Source organism: Trifolium pratense, linkage group LG2 (genome assembly GCF_020283565.1).
Source record: "Trifolium pratense cultivar HEN17-A07 linkage group LG2, ARS_RC_1.1, whole genome shotgun sequence".
Lineage (NCBI taxonomy): Eukaryota > Viridiplantae > Streptophyta > Magnoliopsida > Fabales > Fabaceae > Trifolium > Trifolium pratense.
In genome coordinates this window covers 23,868,497-23,895,301 of record NC_060060.1, presented here as the reverse complement: position 1 = coordinate 23,895,301, position 26,805 = coordinate 23,868,497, and the positions used below count along the sequence as shown (strand labels likewise).

General features: G+C 29.5%; 1 protein-coding gene across 1 annotated transcript; it reads left to right on the top strand.

The window, feature by feature from the left end:
- The first annotated feature begins 23,070 nt into the window (after positions 1 to 23,070).
- Positions 23,071 to 25,511, top strand: LOC123905045 (expansin-A10-like). Its single transcript, XM_045954662.1, has 4 exons — positions 23,071 to 23,256; positions 23,382 to 23,514; positions 23,638 to 23,950; positions 24,627 to 25,511. The coding sequence occupies exons 2-4, from the start codon at positions 23,388 to 23,390 to the stop codon at positions 24,931 to 24,933; spliced, it is 747 nt and encodes a 248-aa protein (XP_045810618.1). The 5' UTR covers positions 23,071 to 23,256; positions 23,382 to 23,387; the 3' UTR covers positions 24,934 to 25,511.
- The last annotated feature ends 1,294 nt before the right edge of the window (positions 25,512 to 26,805 follow it).

Below are 26,805 nucleotides of genomic sequence, written 5' to 3'. Positions count from 1 at the left end.
ACAAATCATATCGTCTGTCTGCAAATTTCGACTAAGGGTGTGTTTGGTAACACAAATAAGTTAGCTTATAGCTTATTATATGAGTTTATAAGCTTGTTTCAAAAAATTAGAGGTGTTTGGTAACAAGCTTTTTGTACTAGCTTATAGCTTTTTTTCAGATGCTATTTCAAGTAGCATTTGAGCTTATAGCTTATAGCTTTTTACACTTTATTCCATTTTTACCCTTTAATTTAATAATTACCCACTCTAAAAAATAAACTACCCACTATCAATTATGTAATTTTATATTTAATAACCACTTTAAAAGCTAATTTTACCAAATACTTTAATTTCAATAAGCTGGCTTTTCAGCTATCAGCTATAAGCTAGCTTTTCAGCTATCAGCTAGCTTATCAGCTATCAGCTAGCTTATAGCTTATTTTTACCAAACAGACCCTAATTATTGGATGTAACATATCTAATAAACGTTTATGTTGTAACACTTATTGACTTATTTATCCAAACAAGGCCTGTCTTGTTTGACCCGCACTAAATTTGACCCAATATGTCTCAAAAACATTTTGGCTTCTGATGCAAGATTGAATGAATCTCAACGTGTTGCTAACTTGTTATTGATATCCATAGTACACAACATGGTCCAACTAACTGGTGTACCTTAGTATTCATATCACTATAGGGATGATAAAAAAATTCAAACCTGAGAGACCCACCCGAACCCAAACCAAAGTCAACGGGTGAAACTCGAGTTGACTGGGTTTGAGTTTGGGTTCGGGTTACACCCGATAATATGGGTGTGGGTGTGGGTGTGGGTGTGGGTGTGGGTGTGGGTTTGGTATCGGTCAAACCCACACCTGAAACCCATACACCCACCCGAAATATTTTATAATTACCTAATTACCCCACATACTCTCCCTCAATTTCCTTGAAAGACCTTAATTTAAGTTGTACATTAATTTCTTGAAAGTCTGTAATTTCTTGAAAGTCTATGTTTGAATTTCCTTGAAATACCTTAATTTTAGTTGTAATTTAATTCAAAGTCTACGTTGAAATTTAATTTATTAAATTTGTAAATTATTTTCAAATGCGCTGCGTGTTTGGGTTTGGGTGAAAAAAAACCTGAACCCAATGGATGTGGGCGTGGGTGTTGTTTTGCCACCCGAACAGCCTTTGGGTTTGGGTTTTGGTGATGATTTCGGGTGTGAGTTTGGTAAGTGTCAAACTCGCACTCATGAACGCCCGTTGTCATCCCTATATCCCTAGGTTCCTAGCAATAAAATAGTACAGTTTTCATACCCGAAAAAAATTATAATTTAAAATAAAATTCAAAATAATTGTCAAATTATTGTTTTAACATAGTACTAATCGTTCATAAAAAAAAATACGAGTTCGATTGATGGAAAAAAAATAATTTTTAAACAGATTTCATTTACCTCAGACCAAATTCTTGATTGCCAAGAATCCAACCTTTGAGAGCCGTCGAGTTAAAAAAAAAATTACTTTACATTTTGAAAAAAGAAAATTGTCCTTAAATACTATGTGCATCAAGTCACTAGATTTGATCTAGTGGTGAGGAATTTAAATAGTATGTTAGAGTCTTAGATTCGATCCTCAGCTCTATTGTAAAAAAAAAATAATAATACTATGTGCGTGCATCACTTCTAATTTCCACCTCCATATTTTTTTGGTACAAACTTAACTCCATATTTTTTGTTTTTCATAAAAGGGAAAGCAAAAAGAAAAAGGGAACAACATAAACATAAAACTATGCTCTAGGAAATCGAATTCCCATAAAGTTCGCTAAACAAATATTAGACAAAGGAGAAGGACAAACTGGGAACATTTTCAGTTCCTGCACAAGTGGTTCTCCCAACTTAGCAAGCCAATCAACACTAGCATTCCTTTCGCATAAGGACAAGCTGCCATTCTTTATGTATAAGACATTGGATATAATCCACCAAAGGCGCATAAGGATAAGTAGAAGGCACACCCTCTTGAATAAGCTTCAAAGCCGTTTGGGAATCCGACTCGTAAATCACATTTCTAAAACCATGATATACAAGTTTATTTCATTGTCAAAAATGATTATTTTATATTTATGATGACAATTTATACTCCAATAATTAATAAAAAAATATTTTAATAACATTATTCTACTCATACTTAAATGGTAAGAAATTGCAACGACATGATATGTTGAAACTCGAGTTTAAATCTAATTCTTATGCAACTACGATTAGGAGGGAGCTGACACCACTTGATATTCGAACTAATTTATTAGACGATCCAGCAGACCAAATACTGATGTGGTGAAAAGAAAAAAACTTACAATTCTTACTTCTCTAAACTTGTTTTGTGTGTGTTTATCGATAGATAATTTAAGACGACAATAATAACTTGTGGCCTAATTTATTGGGCCATTCAATATCAATAGACTTAAGGAGCTTTCATAAATTACTTGAAGGGACCATTCTTCTAACTTTTTCATGTGCTTTGCCCACTTAGTTCTAGACAAATGCACATTCTATACAGAAACATGATGTATGAATAGGGTTTTGAATTGCCTAGTGTTTATGTATTGTCAATTCAATACCACACATTACCATTAATACTGCTTTGTGAGAAGGGTTCTCAATCCCTATTCTCACCAGCTATAGTTTGCTCTAGCCATATAATATTGTCATCTTTCATCAATTTGTCACTAGCTTGATATATAAACCACACAAGAGGTGATAAAATAGATAATTCTAAGAAAGAGACATTCTCCACTATGACATGAATTTTAGTTGTTGTTCTAATTGTTGTGTCTCTTTTGTTGCTATTCAATTCTAAGAAAATGATTCATACATGTGCAATTTTTGGTTAATCATGATAGCAACCCACGTAATTGATAATTGATAATGTTATGTTTAGGTAAATCCCCTGGTTGTGTAGGTTTGAGAATTAGAAGTGTACGGTGTAATTGATTTTAATTGACCTTTCCGCTTATGAATGTATAGTGTATTTAGTCTTTCGAATTAGTCGGTCTTTAAATTGAATATTAAATTTTCAAATAAAATGCTATATTTGGGAATCCATGTAAAAACCCTTTCTCACACTCCAAGGAGTTCTTTTGTGAAGCTTTCTTTCATAGCTTCGGTAAAATCGTGCATTGTTTTAGCACTACGACAAAGTTTCAAACATACGCTGCTAATTTTTTGTAGGTAATTGTGATTTACTTAAAAATTTGAATTATAATAATTATCTAATTTATATAAGAAAGTTGATTGTTCTGGAAAACTCACAAATAATCTTGCTTCAAATGCTACCATGTGTCTAAAGTAAGGGTATTTGGTGTCCAAAATTTGTGTTACTAAACGTCTAAACTAATATAGCTACAAACCGAGTCATATTGTGAGCCAACCAAGCCATTTTGTAAACTTGTGAGAGAGAAAAGTTGTTTTTTTGGCAAGCCATGGTTACATGGAAACAAATTTGGTTGCTTTTGAAACTAAGCCAACCAAGCCAATTTTTATGTCAAATATTAAATGCAATTGTCACATGTCATTGTCATCTTTTCAACTTTGTCATACACTTATTCAATGGAGTCATACTCATATTCAACTCTTTATTTTCCCACCAAAGAACAATTTGGAATTTGAATTCAAATTTCATAAATTATATTCTTTATAACTTTTCAATTTTCTCTCATTTTATACATATTTTTCTTTTTTTTTTGGAATAGAATATAATCTATACATTTTAATTACAGAGGATAAATTCTAACTGATATAAATTTTAACTATCATATACGAGACAAATTATTACAAATAAAAATTTCAAAAAAAATTATCATATATGAGACAAATTTTAACTAATTTTTTTTTCCAAAAAAACTATTTTACACGGGATAAGTTATAACTGACATAAAGTTTAACTATCGTATAAGGTTTAAACCATCACTGATAAAAATTTAAAAATAATTATCAAATGTGAGACAAGTTATAACTAATAAAAATTTCAAAAAAAACTATTTTACACGGGATAAGTTATAACTGACATAAATTTTAACTACCATATACCAGATAATGTTAATATCAAAATTTACATTAATCTATACTTAAATAATTATAATGTACTAAATAAATCAAACACTGTTGTACCCAAAAAAAAATCAAAAACTGGATAAAATATGCTATCAGATACGAAATAAATTATAACTGATGAAAAATTTAAAATAATTATCATATATATATACTAATTAAATCACACGCGAGACAACATACGATACTGATTCAAATATGAAAAAAATTATTTATAAGTACATAACATATACATTGGTAAAAAAATATGCTTTCGAATACGAGATAAATTATAACTTATAAAAATCTCAAAATTGCTTTTATATATACTAAATAAATTATTAAATATTAATGAAAGTCTTCTGCTTTTTTCAAATGACTGTCTTAATGCAATTTTTTATTTTCTTAATTTTTATAAGCAAAGTGCAACTTAAAAAAATATCAGCATAACATTATGTAGCACGGGTCTATTACTAGTTTTTCATATTATAGACTAATGATCAAAATATTTCAATTGGACAATTAAAAGATTCAAATATTTACTACTTTTCTTTTTTGAACGTCAATTTACTACTACTTATATGACACATGAAAGATGAAATTATACGACAAATATATTGAAAAAAGGCCAATTCTAACATGAACAAGTCCATCAAGTTGTGCATGGTGCATAAGTAGCGATTTATATTATAATCGATACGAATTTTACAAAATCCACCGTTTGATTGAAAGTTTATATCATATAGATCATTTATAAAAATTTTGAATTTTTTTGAAAATCATTTGCTATGTTATTGAGACTCATCAAAATTAACGGTATTCAATAAAACCCCATAAATCGTTAATTTTGATGGGTCTCAATAACGTAGCAAATGATTTTTAAAAAAATTCAAAAAATTTATAGATGATCTATATGATATAAACTTTCAATCCAACGGTCGATTTTATAAAATTCGTATTCGTTATAATATAAATAGCTACTTGTGCACCATGCACAACTTGATAGACTTGTTCATGTTAGACAAAGCCTTGAAAAAAAGGCCGAAAAGGAAATTTAACGATGAAATTCAAAGGATTGCAAGTACATGGACTATAGGGATTGAATTTCATGTCATCTACATCACATCATATTAAATCAAATCAATTTATTTATCAAATCTTCAAACGTGCATGGGCATGGCTGATCGAAGAATCCAGTTTGTTAAGCCCGGAGTAATTAGTTCCTTAACCAAATTAAACGAACAGGATTTCGTGCAGTAAAATTTTCACGCAGTATCACGCGATTTTGGATTTCGTGCAGTAAAATTTTCACGCAGTTTCACGTGATTTTGGTTCTCCGCCGTCCGATCATAAATGAATGGTTCAGATTACAAACAGTTTGATTTTAGTAATATATAATTTGTACCGTCTGATTTTAATTTAACGGCCGAGATCCAAAATCACGTGAAACTGCGTGCAAAATGCACTGCAGCAATTCCAGATCCCAAATTAAATAGTGTGTATAATAAGATTAAGAACTTTAAAAATAACATAAAACAAATAAGATGTGTGGCAAAGACAAAGAGCACAATAGAAGATAAGGATGTTCCTGAATTAAATTGTGTCGTATTTCTAAACGTTAATTGATTCAACATTTTTGCACGTTATCTTATCTTATAATGTCATAATCTGCTACAATATAAGTTTCATTTGATTCAATCTAAATTAATTTGAAGCAGATATCATTTTATCCCATAAATACAATGCATATGATAAAATTTTGCAGGAATATTTGATATTTATTAGAGCAACGGTTTGAATCAGTAATATTATGTTCATTTAGGAGTTCAATTCTCACTTTCAGAAGAAAAAAAACTAGCAATATTTTTTTTATAAGTAAATGAATTAAATTACTAAATAAAACGAGGCAAACACCCCTCTTACATCATTTCTTAGTAGAATTTTCAAAGCATCAGGGGAAACAAAAAAAATAATGCAATTAAAATTTAAAGAAGTGTGTCGGAGAATAGCAACATGCATTCAGGCGGCGGAGAAGAGAAATCACCTCTTGGAAAAAGGTTGGAGGAAGACATTTGGAGTTGAGCCTGAATTAACCATATTAATCATGACCAGAGAATCCATTCAAAAATGATGTTTCTGATATTCAATTGACTCGTCATATCTATTCCAATACAAAGGGCCCATAATTCCACCCACCCACACATCAAAGCAGGGTCAAATTTATTATAGAAACCACAAATAAATTTACCATGCAAATCTCTAATCAGACCTACACTGAAAAATTTACATCATTCCTTAACCAAATTAAATAGTGTGTATATTAAGAAACCACAAATAAACTCACCATGCAAATTTTAATCTCTGATATTCATGTTGACTTTTTATGAGACCCATAACATTAATCTTATAATGATCTTGTGGAGGTATCCAAGAAACATCTCAATTGATGAGGTTGAGCATTAGAATGGAAAACTGATATAATGAAATTAACTTGGTTGGTTATCATTCAAAAAAGTTGACTACCAATTAAGGACTTCCAATTAAACATGTCATACTAGTTAGTTGATTACCAATATTATTTCTATCTTTCCAAAGCTCATAAATAACAACTGTAAAAACTCAGGGCTCCTTTTTTACTATCCTTACTAGTAGAGTTTTTGTCTTTCGTGATAATCGAATCACGTACTTCTAAGGGGTTAAAGTACATGTTAAATTTATTTGACATTTTCAAATTGTTGTCTCACATGAATTTTTTTTATTTTTATTTTTCGTACCCACATTTTTTGTATAATTGCATGATTCAGTTTTCAACATAATTAATTAAATGCATACTTCCGTGTTAACCATGACCTTAAAAAAATTTGTATGATCCACATGATCCCATATGCAATATTAGCAGAAAAAATGCATAAAAATTCAAAACTCAACCCTGACTAATGTTACATTAAATTGAGAGCATGTGAGAATTGCATGTGATGGGAGGGTCCTTGATCATTACTCATTAGTTGCTTTTTAGATGCAAATTGGCTATTGTCTATATCGTAACCCACCACCATCGTGTCTTAAACATGTTTACGCCTAGTTGCGCGGTCTTTATTCAAACGGATTTTGAAAATTCAATATATGAAGTGACGTGAGTTATACACGACTCCTAGCTCAACCGGTAAAAAATGTCAAAATTATTAGACCGAATATTATATCTGAATGTAAACTATAACTCGAATAATTATGGTTTGCAACGTTAGCAATGAGGATCGAACCTAGGACATCATACATACTATCCAAATCTTTCACTATTAGACCAAACCTAATGGCTTAACTTGAATAATTATGGCTTCTAGCTAGGACTGCTAATAAGTTTAGACTACAAAACCATATATACAATTATTAAATTTTATATATTATAGTTTGTGAGAAAAAGTGGGGTTATACCTTTATTAGTGCTTGGTCTCATATCTCAAGTAGTTTCCAAGCCCACCATGCACACACTCCTCTCTTACGTCCTTATTAATCAATATCATTATGAATATTGATAATTTTGTGTTTGAAAGTTTTATCTAGTTAAGTGTTAACAAAGAAATGTGTGTTTTCTTATCTATACCACTAGCATCTCTTATCCCTCCTCTCTTCTACGAGTGTGGAGGGATTTTTAAATTGATAATGAAGTTATTTTTTATAAAAGCAAAAAAAGTACAAAATGATAACTAAGAATCTAAGATATTTTAACTATGTTGACACCTCAAAGAAATCACCTAAAAAATTTCATAATGAAATATATTAAACAAAAATAAAAATAAGAAAGTGTTATGAATAATTCATATGATTTGTAAACTTCTAGTTTACAATAATTCATGCTTCAATTGCACTAATAAATTAAATATTAAAGTTATTCAAGAAACTTTATGATATATAAATACTCATTTGTACAATCCTTCAAGGATGCAAAGATTATTGAAGAAACTTTATGATATATAAAATAAATTCTTTTTCTCTTCAATAAATTTCATATGATTTGTAAACTTCTAGTTTACAATAATTCATGCTTCAATTGCACTAATAAATTAAATATTAAAGTTATTCAAGAAACTTTATGATATATAAATACTCATTTGTACAATCCTTCAAGGATGCAAAGATTATTGAATTCTTCTAGAGTTTATAGAGAATAAAAAAATACAAGAGTTTATTATACACCGTTGAGTTCTTCAAGAACTAAATAATAAATCACTATATCAATTTACAATCTTTTAAGATGTAGGAATATTGAATTCATCTGGAATTCATCGAAGAGAAAAATAAAATCATGTCTATGTGCAATCCATCAAGGATGCATGATTATTGAAATTCTTCCAGAATTCATAATATAGTGATATTTCATAAGTTCTTCAGGAACTAGATTAGTGAATTCTTTCGAAATTCATGATGGAAAAAAAAGTTTTCTAAGTTCTTCAGGAACTAAATTTGTTGAATTCTTCGGGAATTCATAAAATAAATTTATTAGTTCTTCAAGAACTGTATATTATAATAACAATATCTTTTGCGATCCTTTAGGGATGCATGAATATATTCTTCTAAAATATATAATGAATAAATAAATTACAGGAACATAATTAAATATTTACAGCATATAAAAAAAAAAAAAAAATTGCATCGTGTATGGATATGCTATTAGTTGTATGTTTAGTTTTGTTTAAGTGTTGTTGTGTGGCATATATTTTCATTATTTTGACTTAAGAATTATAGCAGAGTAAAGCAGTGGATATGACGTACGCATCAAAATAAAATTAAAATAGGCTTTACGGAGATTTGAGGCAAAGCCAATAATTAAAAATAAGTGTTCTAAATTATAGCCAAAATTAAATAATTATGTTCTTTTGGATGATCGAAGTGTCGATGTTTCACCATACAGGTGTCGGTCACGAAGCATAATGATGCTTCACCAGACTATTGTCGGTCACGAAACTCAAACGATATCAAGCATCCAAGATACATATTATAAATAAATAAATAAATAATTGATCAACATTTTATGTAATATTAATGATCAAAGTGTTATGCTTCACCATACAAATGTCGGATATCACGAAGCGTAAACAACATTGAATCAATTAAATACATAAAGAAATGATGCTCATTTATTTATTTAATTTTAATTATTATTATTTGATCTTTTATAAGTATACAAGGTTCAAACGATTCATAATCATATAATAATCAAAACTAAAAATTACTTTTGATTCATAAAAATAGAATAAAAATAGAATAAGAGTTGCGTACCTCAGTTGGTAAGCTCGTGCTGATAACGTGTTATGAAATATATGTATATAGGAGCAATAGTATAGATTGAGAAGAGAGAAAAGAGAGAAAGAATAGTGTATGTTATTCACCATTAGGATTAGAGTTAGGGTTAGGGTTACAATATAGTGATACATAGTATCTATATATAGGTAAACATAATGGGTCAATTACATGGGTCAGGACATCCACTAATAATATTCATAACAGAAAGATAAAAAAAAATAAAAAAAAAATGAAAAAGGAGGAAAAGGTAGTTACAATACGTAACAGAAATTGAAAACAGTTACAAGCATAAGACAATCACTTTCTTCTGCAAGTTATCTCTTGTATCTTCGATTTTGGACTTTTAAAGTTCCACGCTGAATAGAAAAATGGATGTTAAGTATTTTATAAATCAGAAGATTCAAAAAACTAATGTCTTAACGTCTTGGGTGAAGATTTAGTGTTCAACTCAATTGCGATGTTGCAATTTTCTCTAATACTTACGATCAGAATGAGTACTAAAATAGAGTATTTTTTATGAACTTGGATCTCCTATATATTTATCTTAGTGATCAAAAGTGTATATTTAATTTAAGGGTTAAATAGTGTTTACACTCAGTAATGTTAGCAAATTTTGGTTTATCCCCTATAATATAAATTTTTTTCAATTACCTCATGTAATGTCAAAATTATGTCCTTTTAACCCTTAATTAAATATGTTGGCTTAAGATTCCGTCTTTTTGTCCCATGTAATGTTAACGAATTTTGATTTATCCTACCTCACTAAGCATGTCACGTCATTATTTATGAAGAATCTTAAGTTAACATATTCAATAAGGAACTAAAATGACATAATCTTGACATTCCAGAAGGTGATCGAAAAAATATATATCATTTAAAAGAAGAAAAAAAAACAAATTTCGCTAATATTACTGGAGATAAACATCAAACGAAGAAAGAAGAGTTATGGTGCAAACAAACGAAATATCACTGATCATCGAGGCATTATTTTACCATTGCTAGAAAAGTCAGGAAGAAGAGCAGTTAGTTTGGTTAACTACCCGATACCAAGCCAAGCAGTTGAAGACAGAATCTGTTGATAGGTAAACCAATTCGCACCCTTTCCTAAGCAAACCCTCCCTTGATCACGGGTAGTAATGTAGTATACACGAAGTTGCATATTTTAGTACACACTCTTTTTCACATGTTTTGAGTTCATCAACGAGGGTGGTTAATTAACTAGTACTAATTCTTTCCCACAATATAGGAGTATATAATAAAGTACTGTAGTTCAAGTTAATGTGCTTAATTATGTATTCCCTCCGGTCCTATTTATAAGAGAAAATTTACTTTTTAGATTCATTAAAAATCTAATGTATCTGATCCATAATATAGTCTAGATACATTAGATTCTTAATGAATTCTAAAAAGTAAATTTTCTCTTATATATAGGACTAGAGAGAGTATATGTTTGGCACTATATGTTAGTCACGCGCACTAAGCAACTAGTGACTTTATTCCACATTTCCACCCCGTGAATTTGAATCCCTTATTTTTAGAGGGTCCAATATTCAAAAGTCCCACTCAAGTTTAGATTGTGGTTATTCTTTAATTTGAATGCTATTGAAAAAGCATTGGGTCAATATGGAAGTAATCCAATTAGAGTTAAGGCTTTTTGTCTTTTTGGTACATGCTTTGGCCTAACACGATGTGATTATGTTATTATCACTTTTAACAACATCGCACATGGAGTTGGAAAAGGAGAGGAGTAGAGTAAGTAATGAAATACTCCCTCTAATATTCTCAAATATAAATAAATATTATTTTCAAATTTATTAAATAAATAATGTACTTACGTAGTTCGGAAATATCAATTATTCAATGAGACCTAATGATGTCAAACTGTCTAAATAAAAAAAGATGTTTTCATCACTTTTACATATATAGGTTCACTATACTTTTTGAAAGTAAAAAAATAAATAAAAATACGGAGTAATATATAAAAATTAAAAAAAAAATGTATTTTCTTATTTTTCATACAAAAATTTCTTCCACCAAAAAAGCAATTCTATTTTGATTTTTGAGCATGTATACTTAATATGAGTAACTCACTTAGACGAAATTCAAATATTAATTTATCATGTTCTAACAGTATTATCTCTTTTTTTTCTTTTTTTTATCGGCTAATTAATTTAGTGACTAGAAATTCCACATTTAAGATGGATAAGGGAGATGTCCGGGGTTCGAATCTCGACCCTTACATATAAAATGTGTTATACCAATTGAGTTAAGTTCACGGGGACCGATATTATCTCATTTTATTGGACACAACTCATATAAGTTAAATAAATTAATAATAAAAATTAATATGTAAAAATTACAAACAAATGTAACCAATGTCTAATAAAAACAAGGGTCTTGTTAACATGTGCCCTTAGGGCACATGTTAAGATATACCAAAATAAAAATCGGTTATGTTAACTTGTGCCCTAAGGGCACATGATAAGGTATCCTAATATAGAAATAATGCATTTAATAATGTAAGAAATTTAATGCATAAAAGTAAAAATGCACAAGTTTCCGGAAATAATTTCTATATTTGTTTCCTTAACATGTGCCCTTAAGGGCACAAGTTAACATTCTCCAATAAAAATTCATCATTTAATGATACAAGAAATTTAATGCTTCAAAAGTCAAAATGCACAAATTAGCATTTAATAATTTCTATTTTTGCTTCCTTAACATGTGCCTTAAGGGCACAAGTTAACATTCTCCTAAAAACAATGCATAATAGAATGAAAAAATAATAAAAAATGTCACATTCTGCATTAAATGTATAGTTTTTTAAATCGTTTTCAAATGAAAACACTTTGACAAAGGTGAATTATCTCTGGTTTTTATTTTTTTGTTTAATGATTACTCTTTTATAATGATTACTTTTTTTATCAAACTAATTTAATGAATAATAATATGAAATTTACACATGCAAATGTCACTTAAATATTTTTGTGATGAAATGATTAATTAGATGAATGTATAAAAATATCGATACATATATAGTTATATAATTAAACTTTGGTTCCTTTTCCTTTTAAGAATGAGATAATACTATTAGAACATGATAAATTAATATCTAGTTGAACATGATAAATGTTGCTGTTTTTATATGTTTATATGTAAATATAAATTAAAATTACCGTTAATATCATTTTTAATTAAAATATATCAACTCAATATATTTGCGAAAACAAGAGTTCGTGAAGCTCAACTTGAACGTGTTGATCCGAATGTGCATTTGCCTCATACTCTTCTCGTATGTTGTTAGTCAATCTGAACCATTCATTCATTTTATTTTTTAAATTAATTTTTTTCTTTTCACCATTAGATTCAAAAAAGAAGAGAGTTGGACAAATACATGAGAGGATTCAAATTTAATTGGAACATATAAATTAAATATCTAAAAAGCTAAGAGTCATATTAATATATGCCCTAAAGCACATGTTAATATATCTTAATACTATAAAAAAATTATAATTGATAATGTAACAAGATTAATGCTTAAAAAATTAAAATACATAAATTTTTTAAAAAAATTACATATATTACAGTAATTTCTTTAACTTGTAATTATAAGACACGTGTTAACATTCTCGATTAAATAAAATCCACCATCAATTTGCATGTTACAATCGTCAAGGTTGTTGGTTGCTTGGCAGCTGGTTTTAAATCTGAAGGTAGATGAGGGAATTGAGGATTCAGATTTCAGAGAATCAATGCTATTAGTCAAAACAGAAATAGGGTATGTGCTTTAAACATTTGAATTCAACGTGTAACCATAGCAGCGAAAGAAGAAGAGTGAAAGCTGTGTATCCATCCTTGGCAAGAGTGAAAAAGGTACTGTACATACATGGAAAACATCAAAAGATACGGAAAATATCTACAACGTGGACAGAGTTGAAGACAAATGGACGGCAAGGATTTGTTATGTTTCTGAGAGATAGAGAAACATCAAATGAGACAAAACAAGTTAGGGAGATTGTGTCTCTTTTGCTTTGGATGTTATGATTGGTATGGTTGTTGTTGGCCGTTAATATCCTATCTTTTTATCTTTAAAATTTCACAGCTTAATTAATACTTTATCCGGTCCTTAATATAAGAAATAAATTACTTTTTAGATTCATTCTAAAACTAATGTATTTAGTCTGACCACAAGTTCCCTAATAGAAATTGGTCATTACTAACAACGGTGAAAACTTCGTACTAATATTATGGTAACTTAAAAATTTAAGGGTTTAAGTAAATATTAAATCCATCTTAATATATAAGACCTTTTTTAAAATTTTGTTGTCCTATTTTATAAGACTCGATTCAAAATTTAAGATGTATTAATTAAATTATCACAAAAATATCCTTAATTAAATGAAGAGAAATAAAATATCATCATTTCTATTTTTTAATAATTGAAGTGTAATTTTAAAAAGAAAATAGTAATCGGGAGTGATGTTCTGTGTGACTTTTCATTATGTTGAGGGTATTTTAGTCTATGCCACTTAATTTTTACATTAAATTAGAATTCCTTGATAAGTATGAAACTACCAAAAGTTGCTTATAAATCAGTCTAGAGGGAGTACGCATTACTAATAAATTTAATGTAAAAACTAATTTTCTTAATTTTTGTGTATTTGTGAAAGATATATTATACATTGGAACAAATGTAATACTAGTACTATGTCAACTTCTCCAATCACTAGAGAAGTCATTTTGATTTGTAAATGGAGATCCTAGTGAAAATTGTTTCGTTTAGGAATTTGAAGACGAGATTTTTTTTTCGTGGAGATGGTGATGGATCATCCTTAGCGGATAAATGAACCATTGCATGGGATGTATTATTCTCAATTTCACTCATGTAAAGGGGCCTACAAGGTTATTGTGCATATCTTCATGCATTTTGACGCCTACATGTACGTCTAAGCACTCGCTCTCAAGGTACACACATTTCACCCAATCATGCACACTCAACTTGAGCAAATATTGACTTGAACATTGAAGTGCCAACATTTTTGCATATATCATATTTCCCCACTATGGGTGTGTGTAGCTCACAACAACAATCAAGACAAACATTATCCCACCGGAGGAGCCATTATCTTCAAATCATTAAGGTTGATCGATCTCCGCGAAATTACTATGATCCACATGGATGAAAGAAAAATACTCTCCGAAACGGAAAATGAGAATGAAAATGAAAAACATTTTAGGATCTCAAAAACATTTACGACTAGTTTTTTTTTACCAATACACATATCATATTTGATGAAAATTGACAATATATACCTATTATTATAGGATCTCAAAAATTTGAAGCCCTTAAATTCCTTCAAAATTTGGAGACCTATATTGTCATACACCCAACACATGGTATAGAGTTAGGGTTTGACACGTGGGTCATACCTGACCCAAAACTGTGAAATCCGATAAAATAAAGGGGAGTCGGAGCGGCTGGACTGGATCGGGTTGACGAATTTTATGGATGATCCATTCAATTTAACGTGGAAAAACATGGGCTGGGTTGGGTGATAGTATTTGGTCCATTTAAATCCGTACCCGTCAGTGATAATATGAAATGGTAGGAAATGAATTAGATGCACTCAGTGATACAGTCAGTTGCAGTCATCTTCTCTAAATTGTCAACTGATCAAAATCATATGGTTCAAATTTAAAATATAAAACTTGAGATTAAAATTCTAACCTGCCGATCAATATTGGACGGTTTTGAGCATGTCGACTATATTTGTGCCTTGATTTGTGACTTTACTAGATCCTAACCTAGTAGTACTAGTATTATTTTATCAAAAAAAGAACCTAGTAGTATTATAATTTAATAAGTGTAACAATAAAATTAATTATAACACCTAAAAATTTATCAATCTCTCAATTCTAATAACGCTGTAACATTTAATAAATGAAAATAGTTAGATAAGCAAAATGTCCTTTTACATTTATGTAAAGCTTTAACTTCATGAAATAGACAAAGGAGAGAGAATTACCCCATCACATAGCAACCCTTTCAAACTGACACAATATCTGATTTGTTTTTTGAACTCTCTCGTCTTTTTGCTGTGTTTCTTTCCTCTTAGCATTAGAGAATCTGTCCCAAGAAGCAAAATATCAAAAATAATCAATTAATAAATGGTAGAATCCAATTTGATTTCTAACACAATCAAGAAAAAAGCCAAACATGGTGCATGTGCATTGCTTCCTTGGCGCCGTTAAAATAACTCATAAATCACTTTCAATAGGGCAAATGGCACATACCTTGATTCACGTTAAGCAAATGTAAAACATTACTACACATGTGGTGTTGTATATTTTTTACTACATTAAGAGTAACATGCTTTTAATATTTTTGTATGAAAATGTTCTTTTTCCATTTTAATATAACCAACCATGCATGCATTCTCATTTAATTTTAGAGCTCCGGGGATAAGCCCCTGAAAAATAAAATAATGAATTTTAGATGAATAAATTTTGCTTTTTTTTGTTGAGTAATTAATATTTACTTTCTATTATGCTGTGAGTAGAAATTGCTAAGAGAGGAATGATATTAATTAGGTTGGTTCACTACTAGCCAAACATTAAATTAGGTCACTCAAGCCCATGCCTATCACCACTGTTTAGCTGTGGTGGCCTATTTTATAACAACAGAAAACGTTACATATATTTATGACAATTTTTCTGAAATTTAATTTATTTTTATAAAATTTTAATATTTTATTTATTTTAAATTTTACATTTAATAAAAAATAATATGTGTTTTACCAACAAAAGTCAAATATAGCATAAGAAGTTAGAACCCCCGTAACATGTTTCGAATAAAACTATAATCATCATTATTACAAACTTTTTGTCGGTAGACAACACTTAAAGCCGTGAAACTTAGAATTCGAAACCAAAGTAAAGTGTCAAATATAACATTATCAATATTATTAACTGAATTAATCTTCCGAAGACACTCATTCGTTGTTCTTTTACTAGACTTTTTTTTTTACGCAAGTTCTTTTACTAGACTTAAACATACACAATTTATAATTTTAGATGAGATTTAAAAACTATTTAAAAAAAATACTAATACTTTGCACACAATAATTACAAAAACAGTTACACACATCCAATAATTATATCTCAAGAGTTTGATGACACCAAAGTGACATAATATAGTAAAATATAATTGGATAAAACTGTAAAAAAAAATTACGCTCATAATTTATATCAATTGAATCTATTAAAGAGTTGTATTATTTAACCTACTTATTTTATTAATTTTCCACCATACTCCATAAAAGAAACTCCACTAGTGAACCGGTAAGCCTGATATGGACAAACACTACCAATTAATTTGACATCATGATGTGTTTTTCTTTAATTTAATTGTATAATTATATCACAGTCTTTTAAAACTAAATAAATAGATTAGTTAATTAGCAAATGATCACAAATGTTTAAAAAAAATAAGAGAAGTGATGGTGATGGAAAACAAATTAGCAATATAAAATGATATTTTCTAAACACTTTTTTATTGCCCATATATGTTTCACTTGTTGTTTTCTACACATAATTAGTACTACTTTAGTAGTGGTATTAAGTCATAATTCATTAATTAATTAAGTTGATTAAAAAACACTAATGCCGAGAATCGCGGTTATGCAAGATTTCAACGTTAAATCTCAAATAAATTTTTATCGTTTTCCATACAAATCGTATCTACGAAGATTCATGATTAATGAACTCCTAATATATAGATCACCATAAATGTTGCTTTATTAATAATCAAAATCCAGCAAGGTTTTATTAATAATCAAAATCCAGCAAGGTAGTAGAAGACAAGTAAACACAATTTCAACGATTAAAAAATATTTGAAGAGTTTTATATTCACGGGTTCTATGTTGATTGGATCGTACACATTGAATGATCAATTAACGTAATTTATAATAAGATGCATGAAAAGTAAACATATTAAAAAATAAAAAATATACTTGTCAACAAAAATATCGCAATTAACCAATTTACACTGATTAAAAAAATGATAAATAATTGTTTGGTTTAAAAAAATGATAAATAATTTGTCAAAAAAAATGATAAATAAAACTATTAGATTTGATCTAATGACGAGGAATTTGAGTAATATCTATGAAATTAGGTTTGATTTTTAATGACTTCATTGTAAAAAAAAAATGATAAATAAAAGAATAAAGCTAATTATTTTATTTAATTGTCAATATTAACTATTTTTATTATCATAAAATACAAGATAGATAATGATAACTAGAGAGTAATACACATTTCTTATAAAAAAAAGAGAGTGTAATACACATTAAATTGTACAATTAAAATATAATTAATTGAATTTACATTAGAATTGAAGGGAATGTGTCTCTTTTTCGACCTCATATTTTCTTAGTTCAAAGCCTAAAAAATCTTTTATTGCGAGCTTTTATAAAATAAAAAATTACATATGATTTTATGAATTTATCATGAAACTTTATAAAACAAAAAATTACATATAATCTTACGAAAAATAACTAAAATTTAAATATTATTAAGATCACAATGGTTGAACTTGTGTCTTGAAGAATTTGGGGGCCTTATCTTTACTAATACAACCAAAAGACTTACTTGAAATTTGTTGTTGTACTGTATAAAAAAATTTGAAGGCTTTTTTAGGATTCAAATTCAATATGATTATGATCAGATGATTGTTGTCATGTAGTTAGTAGTTTCAAACCATATAATGATTATGATCAGATGATCCAAATATCACCTAAACATTTTATATTAAATCAACGTAAAAAATGTTTTAAAGTCTAAATCGCATTATCTTAATAAGATAGTTTACCGTGACTAAATACCTACACTCACTTGCACTTAAATTAATTCCCTTCTTTTAACTAAAAAGAAAATAAAATCCTTACTTAGATCGTTTGACCTTTAGGTCGGCTATGATATCAATCCTCTCTTCTCTTTTTTTTCTTCTAAATTTTAATCTTATTTTTATTTTATACTAGTAATTTCAATGGTATAAATTTAACATTATTTTCTCTATTTTTTATCATTGATAGGATTCAAATTTTAAATTGACAATCCTTGTAACTAGCGAAGACTTTCTCTTGAAGAAAATGAGTCTGGTTGAAGTGATTATCAAAGTGTGTCATAAGCCATGTGCAAGGTATAGCTTTAAGTTTGTCTGCAGTGTACTTTGGTATATGGTCATGAATAGTAACAGAACATATGTTAAGCTGTATTGAGACCGTCCATCACAATAGATGAGACCCACATCACAGAGGTAGGGGGCTTTAAGCCGTGAACCTATACCTATGAAAATTTAATTCTTGGTTTAATTTTTTGAAGGTTAGTAGTAATAAATTACAACCTAGAAGTTATTTTGTCACCTGCTGCTATTATAAGGCACTCATCACATTTTAAATAGAATTTTTTTTGGAAAGGACTACATATAATTTCTAACAGGTGGCAACATAATTTCTAAACTGTAATTTATCACCAAAATATTAAAATAATAAATAGGAGTATTATATGCAAAGTGCAGTAAATTAGTTTTTCATTTTATTCTTAACTAGTGTCTTAGCTAGAGCACTAGTTATCACGACCCATAAAATATTAATAAAAGTTTAGCTAGCATATTTAGTCAAAATAAGGCTTCATCTTCTAAGACCTAGGTTCAAGTATTATATTCAACAAAAATTAATTTAACAAATTTAGTATTATTTTTCTGAAGGCCTCATTATAATTTTTTATTTAATTTAATAAGTTTAGTATTATATTCTTTGGAAGGCCTCTTATAATTTTCTAGAAGGCTTATGACCGCAGTCTGATAAGTGGATAAGTCTATCGTCGAATAATAATATTTATAAAGATTTGTCTCAACAGGGATCGTGCTAAAACAATTAGTTTGATTTAGGAATTTAGATAGTTTTGCATTCACTTTTATTTTGAAAAAAGTTTTGAGATAGAAATAGAAAATAAAAGATTAAGAAGAATCAAATGAGAAAACTAGGTTAAGTACTTTTGAATCTCTCTCATACTCCTGCTTGGCAATTTGGCGTTATATCTCTTACTATTTCATTTATTATCGGGCGGATTAACACTTATATAGTGAAATGCATGTGCTTTCGCATACTAAAATCACCCTATTGCAATTGAAGATGTTGAACAACTATAAACATTCAGAAACTAATTAATGAACGTTAATCATATAGCCCCTAGCCTCGGGTTCTTGTGTTACCTTCCCCATTGCTGGCTAGCTTTATATATATCCTAGTTCGGGATTAGTAGTGTTGTCAAGAGATCACCTAATCCTATAGACTTATTTAATAATATGACCGATATTAAGAATAAAGCAATAGATATAAAATATAATAAACCGAATAGTAATTAATATAAACTTGTTCAAACCAAATCACATCAAACATTCATAGAGGAGTTCATCTACTCGATTTAACCTAAATTTAGCTGCTCATAGGCATATTAAAATAAAAGAGTGAAACTATGCATACAAAGTAACCCTTATGGAGAAAGTTACCTTTCCCTATGGTGGGGAGAGTATCTTCCATTGAGAGCTCCTTAGCCTTCGTTGTTGTTCCTTCTTTGCTTCTTGGAGAGCTCTATTTATAGGATTTTAACGGGTCTGGGCTTGCACCATCGTGTCAATCGTGCCACGATTTATCATAGACATGCATTGTGGCACGATGGACCAGATTTTCTTCCAAAATATGTCTGATTTTCTTCAAATAAATAATATGTTCATCGTGACATGATGACTTCCATTGTGGCACGGTATATTTAACTTTTTTCTTCAATTTTTTGCTACTTTTGATGCATTTTCTTATACTTTTGCTTTTTGGTTGAGTAACTTCACTTCTTTAAGTATTTGGCATTTGGCCTTGAAAAGTTGTTAAAACTATTAAAAACTAATCTAAAATCTACCTAAAAATTCATATAAATTCCTCTTGTCAGCTTCATTAAAAAAATTAATTTAACCCTCTAAACTTTTTTGGTCGGCCTTAATGTTCATAATTGATTGTATCCAATGTCAACAAACTAAAGAAGATATCCAAGTCCTTTCTTATGAGATCATTTGGAAGAAGATGTTGTGAGCCATGTTAGAAGGGAATTGGATTTGGTGATGTAGTTTTCGTTTTTAACCGTTTGATTTCAATCAGCGACCAATATCATTTAAATATATTACATTAATGTGTAATTTAGACTTCGATCTCAAATCAACATTTGAGATTTAAAAACAGCTTCAAACTATGTGAACGATTACAACAATTACTCTAGATTCCGTTTGATGCCAAAGACATGTGGAGTTGTTTTCTCCTTTCCGTACCTTATAAAAAATTATGAACTCAGTTAACTATTAATGTAATAGAGAAAATATATATAAGTTACTTGTATTAATTTGGTTAAGTTGGTTGTTAGTTGTTTTCTACTTTCTGTTCACCTAATATTTTTTTATGTATTCAGTTGCCTTTTACTATAGTGGAAAGACTTCATATGTTTGATTTAGTTAATTAACTTAGTTATATATCTATATTTGAGTATATGAAACAACAAAAAAAAATTATCCATAGTTATTAGATTAAAATGAATTGTCCCTATTAAAACTCCAAATTAAAAACTATTGCGACCTCTTTGTATCTATTAGTTCGCATCCAAATCTCATATCCTTTTAGTAAAGACTAATCATATAATAGCGCTTTCTTTTAAATGCTATTAAAGGTCAAAAAAATGCTATTAAAGCCTTTTGGGCGTAGTGCATATCCTTGAGGTTTAGTACATTTTATTTTCTATTTGTCAATTTTTTCCGCTTCTCTTTGCGTATTAATGCATAAATGGATTCATTGCCCCTTAGGTTAAAGATAATGTTACTTGGAAGAGTACCAAAAGCTCTTTGTGAAAGTTCTTGAGCAATTCGACCTATTTGCGTTCAATATTCTTGATTGAAGTCTCTTGATTCTTTGGTAAAGTCATCGATTCTTCCATAAATGTACTAGTCACTGCATCCAACTTTACAAGAGTAATATCCAAATAGACTTCCTTTAGTTTTGCGAGCTACTCGCGTTGCAATATGAGTTTTTGAATTTATTTTTGCCAGTACACATTGCAATGTGAGTTGAGCCCTCACATTGTGAAGTTTAATAGAATGTTGAGCTTTCGAGTAAATTAGCTCACAATGTAAATTTGTCAGTAGGTGTCTTCACAATGTAATACTATTTGATAGAAAATAAGGTGTTAGCTGTCAAGTGAACTCGCTCACAATGCGAATAAATGTCTCGCAATGCGAGATAGCTAAGTTTTGTGGATATGAGTTTTTCTCATCCTAAAAAGGTTCCTAAACTCATCTTTAAGTATCCTACACTCAAGTCCTTAAACCAAAACATCTGACTAAAAAAGATACCATACCAAAACCTCAATAGGAAGTTCTCAGCATGCCAAAGACACAAAGTGAAATTTCACAATAAAAAACAAAATGTGGCACAACTATACTAATGCAATATGGAGCCTCCAAGAGGAGTGTTAAAAGGGTATTTGCGGCAAATGGAAGATGCTTGCATGTGCTATTGGCAGCTTGCTAACCATCCAAGTTAAAACCACTATGCCCCACATGGATTTTGGAGATTTTCTAACAATGAAAGCTACAAAACCACACGCTTTCCACCACAAAACAGCTTTTGTTGCAATTTCAAAAATTGCCCCTTGGCCAATTTGCATTGTTTTTAATATAAGCTGTTATCATTAACGGTTAATAAACGGCCAAAATATTATTTTAATCTCTAAATATGCAAGAAAGTGTCACTAGTATAGTAGGAGACTTTTTTGGTTAGTACTCCTACATTATTATTATAGAGAAATTTTTACTATTGTTTAGTGATAATTAATCTTCTTAGAATTTATAAAACAAACTATTAATTAGGGTGGTCCACGATAATATTCACCTAGTTTATGAATATATTAAAATTCCAAACTCATTAGCACACTATATCTTTTACAGATGTGCTATATAAACATAAAAAAATTGAATAAAAATACAACATCATATTCTCTTCACTCAAAGTATGAATATCTAGGCGTGCAATAAATATTAAAAAACGAAAAGTGTAGCTTTGTTAAAAAAATTATTTTCCCATCTTTAATTAGTCATTTTAAAAGTGGGAGTATAATAGGATGGTTTGCTAGAATACGTAATTTGGTGATTAGAAATTTCACCCTTAAAAAATATCGAGCAGAATATATCAAAGAAATTTTACTCTTAAGGTTAATAAATAGGGTGTCTGAAGTTCGAATTTCAACCATGTATATATATAATACAATATACCATAGTTTAACAAAAAGTGTATGTTGAGTTTCAAGTCTGAGAGTGGTTAAGTCTCACATTGACTATGTATGAGAAAAATATTTGATATATTAGAGAAGTGACCCATTAAACTAATGTTTTAAGATTTTGGGTGGAGTCGTGAAGATGTGGTGTCTTCCTCTCTTGTAGTCCTAGAACATTGTTCACATTGTTTCTCCCGAACTCTCCTGGACTCCGCCAACAAGTGTCACTAATTAAAAATGTACTATTTGCAATTTAAAAATAGTGTGTTACACATTGAGAGAGATTGAAATAATAATTTTTTGTTTGTAAATAAAGCACTTAAACTCCTAGCGGTTTTTGGTCCCAACATTTTAAAAGCAGTAGTTAAAGTTGTAACTGGCCCAATCTTTTCTATCCCTTGTGTATCTACTTTCACTCTCTCCAAAGGTCTATAAATTAATCACCACTCCCCTTCATTTTTCTTCACTCATCCACTTCACATTCTCTCTCACATTACTTCATTTTCCCCCCCTCCATTCATCAAAGTAATTACATTTCATTTCTCTACTAAAAATATTACACAATTTCATTTCAGCTAAATATTGTAACTAGGAAAAAAGTACACTAGAACAAATTAACTAACTTTTTAATTCCAATTTTGAATTTTCAGGAAAAAATGGCTTCAATTATTTTTCTCTTGATGGTGTTACTCACAATGTTTTCCTCTGCTTATGGCTATGGTGGAGGATGGGTTAATGCACATGCAACCTTCTATGGAGGAAGTGATGCATCAGGAACAATGGGTATGTACTATATAACTATGTATCCAAAAATTATAAAAAAAAGATTACATTTTTATCACTTATTAAGCAATTTAAACAAAACCCATTTGACTAATTTGCTTAAAAATCAATTTTTTTTTTTAGGTGGGGCATGTGGATATGGTAACCTTTACAGTCAAGGGTATGGAACAAACACTGCTGCTTTAAGCACAGCTTTGTTCAACAGTGGTTTAAGCTGTGGTTCTTGTTTTGAGATTATGTGTGTTGGTGACCGTAAATGGTGTCTTCCTGGTTCTATTTTGGTTACTGCTACTAATTTCTGTCCACCAAACAATGCCTTACCTAATAATAATGGTGGGTGGTGTAACCCTCCTTTGCATCACTTTGATCTTGCTCAACCTGTTTTTCTGAGAATTGCTCAATACAAAGCTGGAATTGTTCCTGTTTCTTACAGAAGGTAACTTTTTTATTTTATTTTAATTTTTATAATTTTTTAATTTTTTTTTGTTGTACTTTTGAATTTGATTTGTATATTGGGCTGCTTGCTCTCCTTGTCACTTTCAAATTGTAAAATGGGTTTTTTTATTATTTCTATTTTTAAATCACATGTTTTTGGAAGTTTCCTAACTATTTTTTATGTTTTTAGTTACAGGGTAGTTTCTTAGATTTTAACTTTATCTAGGTAGTAAGTGGGGTTCCTTTCGGAGTTGGTAATTTTAGTGTGAAAATACTGTTTTTTTTTTGCTAAATGGGTTGTTGATTCATGAAACTACTCCTTTTATTATTTTTAATTACTGTTTTAACTTTTAAGGTTATTTTTTTTGGTAATATTATTAATTATTTTTTTTATATTTGTTTGATGAATTTCTTAATCTTACTCTTAACTGTTAAATGTTAATTATATCATTGCAGATCTCTAAAAACATAATTTTTATAAAATAATAATTAATATTGTTTTAAACTTTGAAATTAACAACAGAAAAATTAAAAAACAATTTCAAAAAATAAAATATTTTTTACACAAAATAAAAAAGGACACATAGAAAGAAACAGAAGGAATAACTAAGTTGTAGGCAATTTAATTCTGGTGTTTATTAAAAATAATTAATTTACTTTTTTGTGGATTTATGTAGGGTACCCTGCAGAAGAAGGGGAGGAATTAGGTTCACAATCAATGGACATTCCTACTTCAATTTAGTTCTAGTAACAAACGTGGGAGGTGCTGGAGATGTACATTCAGTGGCTATTAAAGGATCAAGAACAGGGTGGATGCCAATGTCAAGAAACTGGGGGCAAAATTGGCAAAGCAACAATTACCTTAATGGCCAAACCCTATCTTTCAAGGTCACAACAAGTGATGGCAAAACAGTAATTTCCAACAATGTTGCCCCTGCTGGTTGGTCCTTTGGTCAAACCTACACTGGTGCTCAATTCCGCTAGACACATCATTTCAAAGTTCCAAGTCACATAATTAGTCACATACAATTTATTATAAAGTACGGTTTTAATTAATTCCCTAAATTAAGTATTAGTAGTATAATATAACTCAATAGTATACTAGGGTATTAGATAGTATGCTAGTTTTGGAGGTTGATCGAGGAGGTGAAGTTGGTTGGTAAGTTCTTAAAATGAAATTTAAATTTAAATTCTAGGGTTAGAAAATGTGAAGGGCTTTTTTTATATTGGCCTTTCATCATTTTGATTGTAACAAGATGGTTCATATTTTTTGGGCCTTCTTGATTATTGGGTTTTTTTTTATATCAATCTTCACCTAGTAAAGAAGCTAGCAAAGAAGATTATGATATTTTATATTTTATGTTTATGTTGGTATATTTTACTAAATTGGAAGAGGTGGAAAATAATACCACCCGCCATATGGTATTGTAAGAAGCATTGATTGCTTCACTAATTTCCTTGTGAGCAACCTTAGCTGATTGAGTATGTTTGTGTCCTAGGGAATGTTATTGTAAATTTTCCTATTTATGCAAGTAATGAAAAATTGAAGTGATTTACTAGTATATTTTTACTACCTCTTGTTATCTAATGTGATTATACTAATGGAAATATTTAAATTTCTTAGCTAAGGGCGAAGAAGTTAAGCGTTTGTTTGGTTAAGCGTCAAATTTACCAATCTTGCATTCAAATGTTGGTTTTACCGCAATTTTTACAAAGCTACGTATTCAAGTTTCGTTTGTTTTGTTAGGCGTTCGATTTACCAATCTCACATCCAAATATTGGCATTACCACAAATTTTACAAAGCTACATATTCAAGTTTCTTTCGTGCTCAATGCACAATTGCCTTCGGGACGTTCACACAGTACTGCCCGAAGGCTCAAATACTAAATTAATAATGACTATACTAATCGTCTATCAAAATAAAGAAGAAAATATTATAATTAGTTGAGATAAATTATTTTAAAGATAATAAAGGATATTATATATCTTTAAATTTTAACTTGAATGCAACATTTACTAACATGAGTAGTCTGTTATAAAATATTTTGTGAAACATTTTAATTTGAAGTAAAGAAAAGCAAAAGAGAATATGAAAGTAGAAAAAGACAGGTAAAAGAGAAACAACTATTTCCATGTGCAAATGTCAAAGAGAAACAACGACTTGCCTTTTTATGGTGTAAATGTGACTTGTGTATAACAAATGGATTGGATTCTTTTCATGTTCACACAACAAATATGGCCTACATATGTTGTTGTGTCGCTTTCTCTAATATCACTTGTTTTTAGCCATTTCAATTTTAATTTACTATGTCACATGGATGATGAGCGAACATCCAACAAAAAAAAACAAATAGCTAAGATAGTGATGGCCCAAGATTAGGACTCTATAATATTATATTGTGTGTCTTCAAAGCACGGTCAAGTTTATAGTGGATAAGTGAGACAACGTTTTTATTATGTATAAGTTTATATTGATCAAATAGTAACAAAAAAATTTACGCAAGATGAAAGACTTATCTCACTTAAATTATGCTTTGAATAAAAGTATAAGGTACCTGACGCCGAGCAAAACGTGCTTTGCATAAGCACCAACAACTTTATGATTAGGTGTGTCACGGTGTCCGACACGTGTCAGTGTCCGACACTCGTATGATAATTCTACGACACGTGTCAGATAGCTCATATTGGTGTCTAAAAAAAATCAATTTTTCTTTTACTTTGACACTCCTTTGATCGGTGTCCGACACCTGTAAGACACTCATACGACAGGTGTCAGACAAGTGTTCCAAAAAAATTGTTTTTTCTTTACTTATAAGCTCCTTAGACACCTAACAGACATACCTACAAGAGTTAAA

What these genes read in the sequence shown, in the direction of transcription:
- LOC123905045 (XM_045954662.1), top strand. Translation starts at nt 23,388, where the DNA reads ATGGCTTCAATTATTTTTCTCTTGATGGTGTTACTCACAATGTTTTCC. An exon ending in TGATGCATCAGGAACAATGG is followed by an intron (nt 23,515 to 23,637) that starts GTATGTACTATA and finishes TTTTTTTTTTAG; the next exon opens with GTGGGGCATGTGGATATGGT. An exon ending in GTTCCTGTTTCTTACAGAAG is followed by an intron (nt 23,951 to 24,626) that starts GTAACTTTTTTA and finishes GGATTTATGTAG; the next exon opens with GGTACCCTGCAGAAGAAGGG.